At 34.1% G+C, this 4,779-nt stretch overlaps 1 protein-coding gene across 1 annotated transcript; it reads left to right on the top strand.

Moving 5' to 3' along the window:
* The first annotated feature begins 949 nt into the window (after positions 1 to 949).
* LOC120777842 (brachyurin) lies at positions 950 to 2,507 on the top strand. Its single transcript, XM_040109378.1, has one exon. It carries the CDS (start codon positions 1,038 to 1,040, stop codon positions 1,944 to 1,946), a length of 909 nt encoding a protein of 302 aa, XP_039965312.1. The 5' UTR covers positions 950 to 1,037; the 3' UTR covers positions 1,947 to 2,507.
* Positions 2,508 to 4,779: the final 2,272 nt, after the last annotated feature.

Below are 4,779 nucleotides of genomic sequence, written 5' to 3'. Positions count from 1 at the left end.
GCTATCATTGATGAACTTGACAAACGTTTCACAGATTAGTACAGTGACATTCAAGAATTAAAATGGAAATACGAGTTGAATTAATGTATCATTTTCCAGTAGATTTGGGAGTTCAAAATGCTTATGAACTATATCGCGTTAATATACATACATATGTTTACGTTACGTAGCTACAAACATGACTAAATGATTTTTATATAAGAATTAGAATTAGTCAGGCATTCACTTTTGCTTCCATTAAAAATGATAATAATGTGATTCAAGGAATGTTTGACATAAATATTTACATATATGTATGTATCCAATTATATGTATGTAAGTAACTAAGTGCATATAATACTCGTATTGGAAGCAGCACTACACTCTAAACGATATTGCCAAAAAGACCTAAAATAAAATAATAAAAAAAATGGGAAAATACCACAGAGAAGTGAGGCAAATGAAACACGATACGATCGTCACAACAACGCTGCCGTCGAACTTGTTCGCTATCTCCGACGCAACGACTCGTTGGACGCTAAGGCTCGCGCTGAGTTTGGGGATATGTCAGCTCGCCGCCGAGCTGTGAACGCTGTGAGCGCCAATCATTCGGTCGAGTTTGCGTCTCAGAAGTTAATTCGCAACAGCGAAAATAACAAAGTAAAAAACAAAAGCAAAAAACACAAACAATAATAACACAAAAAAAGGTGGGCAAACGAAAAATGGCGCAACAAAAAATGACCGGCAAATTTAGCGGATCTCAGTGAGTTTCGAAATAAAATTTCACGTCTCAGTTAGAATGAGCTTAGATTTAAGCGAGAGTTTGAGGCGAGAAGACCTTGCAAAATATTCACACAATTCGGACAATTATTGACAACAACAACACAAGTGAAAGTCGAAGAAGAAAAATTCAAAACTTTTTCAAAATAAAATACTAAATAATCGAAAATTGTTTGTTCAAAAATAAAGAAAGAAAGCAAGTGCTAAATAAGGTAGTGCGCGCTAGTACAAAAAGACTTACTGCAAAAGTGCAAATTAATTAGCAACGTAAAATCGAAATGAGTTTGCAAAGAACATTATTGGCTGTGCTGCTTAGTTGTGCCGCAATGGATACACTAATCGGACCACAGACTGTGCAGGGCTTTGCCCTCGGTCAATCGAAATACGGACGCATCGAGAAGTTCCCCTACCAAGTGATGCTGATCGGCAAACAGTTGTGGCGCAAGCGCATACTCTGCGGCGGCACGCTGCTCGATCAACGCTGGATACTCACCGCTGGCCATTGCACCATGGGCGTCACACATTTTGACATCTACCTGGGCGCGCTCACCATCGAAGATGGCGCCGAAACGGGACGCTTGGTGCTGCGCTCGAATAAATTCATCGTGCATGAAGGCTTCAATCCCGACACAGCGGCCAATGATATCGCGCTTGTCAAGCTGCCCATAGATGTAGCCTTCACAGCGCGCATACAACCCGCCACGCTGCCATACCTCAGGCGCAACGATGCGCTGACCGGCGCCAAAGTCGTTGCTACCGGCTGGGGTGCCAACAATGAGATGTCCAACTACAACCCCATGCAATACACCGAACTGCGTGTGATCTCCAATCAGGAGTGCGCCAATGAATTCGATGTGGTGACAAGCGGTGTGCTCTGTGCGAAAGGCTTGCGCGACGAAACCGTCTGCTCCGGCGATTCTGGCGGTCCACTCGTGCTGAAGAATACGCAAACTGTCGTTGGTATTACGAGCTTCGGACCCGCCGATGGCTGTGAGACGAATATACCCGGTGGCTTCACGCGCGTCACACACTATTTGAATTGGATCGAAGCGAAAACGGGCCGACTGGCACAGAACATGCAAAAAGTGTCAGAACAAAGCGCGCAGGTGCAACGTCTGCAACCGGTGGCACAGCACGCGCAGGCGCTCATGCGCAATGCTGTGCGACTCAACGAGAATGTGGTGTAATTTAGGGCGCCAGCAGGCGTGTGGGTGGGGAATTGCGAAATTTTCAAGGGGAAAATTTAGAAAAATTCGTGTCTTTTGACTGACTGAAAACAAAGCTTTAACTAGTGATTTTTAACTCGTATTTATTATTAACTATAAAGAAATGTGTAAATACTCATGTTAGAAAGGAAGAAAAATTTTAGAAAAACAAGGCGCGTGTTAGACAAAGGCGCGTTCGGCTTAAGTTGCATAGCGCTCAGCGCCCGCTAGTGATTCACTCGTGAAAGCGCTCTGACGCAAAATACCGTTTATCAGCGCGCACAGACGACACAAGCACGCTCGTGTGTGTGTGAGTGTGTGACAAACGGGACTCGTTCGACGCGTTCTTTCAAGTGTCCAGTTGCTGGCGCGCGTCATTAAAACTGCTCGCAATTAAGCGATTTTAAGTGAAATGCTTTATGAAATAAGCCCACATACACATACATACTTACGTTTAAGTAATATATTGTATTACGAATTGGAAGATTGTGATATTTGTGAATAGTGTTTAATAGCAAAAATGTTGTGCAGGTGTGCCTGTGTGTGTGTACTTGATTTGTGTTCAATTAAAAAAAATGTTTGATGCAATGTTTCACTTAAAATTAATATTATTATAAATACGCACACACACACATGCACATATACACTTATATAGTTTTAAGCATGATATTTAATGTATTATTTATTTTAATTAATTGCACGAAAGGAATTACGTGTTTGCGCATAACGTTATTTCTTGGTTTTCTGCTTTTATATACATAAACTCACACACACACACAAACGTATGTATCGTGTGTTTTTTATCAACGCAAACTAAATGAAATTTAATGAGTTAAAAGACAAAAACAAGTTATACGGTTATCAGCAAACAATTAATATTCATATTTACATATTCTAACGTATAAATATACACATACACATATATAAGAACAAAACAACAAAAACAGAAATAAAACAAATTTAAATTCAAACAATATTTTAAGCAAAATTATTTCGGGTTTTTCAATCCGCGACTAGTTACACGTGCAATTGGAAATTTATTGGGCGGGTCTACTGGGTATTTTACATACAGCACTTGTATACATAGATACATCCTATATAAGTAGTATATACAATGTGGCAGTTCTGGTTCCAGGTGATAATTGCTTGCTGCGAGAATGGTTGTTTTCAACGTTGCGGAGACGAACTTTAAGGTCGAATGAATCAGTAAGAGTGAACAGCGGTAACGGAAGAAATAGTGCGAACAGTGACATTTCGATACCTTTTCGGTGAAAAAAAAATATTATGATAAATAAAATGGAGCGTGTGTCATTCGTCAGGTTGTTGAACTGTGCTTTAAATGTTTTATGTATTTCATATATTTAAAAGCAAATTTGAAGAAAATGAAGAAGTCTGTACGAAAAATGAAGGTTGTAGAACAAATTGAGCAAATCTAAAATTAAATAATTAAATCAAAATTAACACAAAAGTATTTAATATTAAAAAAAAAAAAAATCAAAATTGACTTATTTACGAAAATATATATTACTTTGTTGATAATAATATATACAAATTCAAAAATAAAAAATAAACACAAAAAATAATTATTTTCCAAAAAATTTGTGATTAATGCAAATAAAATGTTTATATATAAAATATTTCAAAAATTAAATCAAAATTAACTTGTTTACGAAAATATATATTACTTTGTTGATAATAATATATAAAAATTCAAAAATAAAAAATAAACACAAAAAATAATTTTTTTCCAAAATATCTATACTTAATACATATGAAATTTTATTAATTAAAGAAGTAATTAATATTAAAAAATTGACTGGTTCTTGAAAATAGCATAACAATAAAATAAATTTAAATAAAAACAACGAGAAATTTGTAAGCGAATTAAAATATTCACAGGAAAATAAATAACATTTGCACAAAAATATAAATACACATATTTAACAAAAAAATTACTTTACAAGTGTTAAAAAACATAGGCGACGAGTCAATATTTTAAACAGGAAAAATAAAAAAAAATAATAATAATCTATAATAATTAATTTTATAAATTAAAAAATAATAATAATAATCTAAAATAATAAGTTTTTCTTTGTTCGTAATTATTATTTTATAATTATATATTATAATTTTTAATTACAGTTTAATTATTTAATTTTGAAGCTATATCAATAAATTTGAAACTAGCAAAACAAATAAAATAAAAATTAAATAAAATTCTTAAACAACCCAAATAAAGAAAAAAACAAGTAATAATTTAAAACAAATAAAATAAAAAATAAAAAGAGGAAATTTTAAGAATAAAATAAAGTAAAAATCACGAAAAAATTAAAATTTTAAACAAATTAAGTAATATCACTCAAAATTCATGCTCATAAATCGTACAACACTACAAAATAGGTCAAGGTCATTGCACAGTCAGCTCAGTATAGGGAACCGAAATTTCAAGTTCCCGATCTCTGCATAAATTAGTCAAGGTCGTTTGAAAATCTGTAAGAAAACAGCAAGATTTTTACTGAAGCTTTTTGAGTGAGAGAGAGCTAAAATTGAGCTTTTGAGTACACAATTGAAATTTTTGACGCGTTTGTAGGTCAAGGTTTTCACAGATATACACAGGTTATTGGGATTTTTTGTTGACTTACTAAGAGTACAGAGGGTTTCAAATAAAAAATTCAGAAATATTTATATTTTAAGATTACCAGTTGAAAATAAAACTTTACAAAGTTAAAAGAAGCTTTTCAGACCGTTTAAGTCGTTTAGACGTAATACAATATTAACAGTACAAGGTGTACCAAAAAATTGAAATTTCTCTTGT

The sequence above is a fragment of the Bactrocera tryoni genome, chromosome 5 (genome assembly GCF_016617805.1).
Source record: "Bactrocera tryoni isolate S06 chromosome 5, CSIRO_BtryS06_freeze2, whole genome shotgun sequence".
Lineage (NCBI taxonomy): Eukaryota > Metazoa > Arthropoda > Insecta > Diptera > Tephritidae > Bactrocera > Bactrocera tryoni.
Note: the sequence above shows the minus strand (reverse complement) of the source record. Positions and strands in the feature narration are given on the sequence as shown.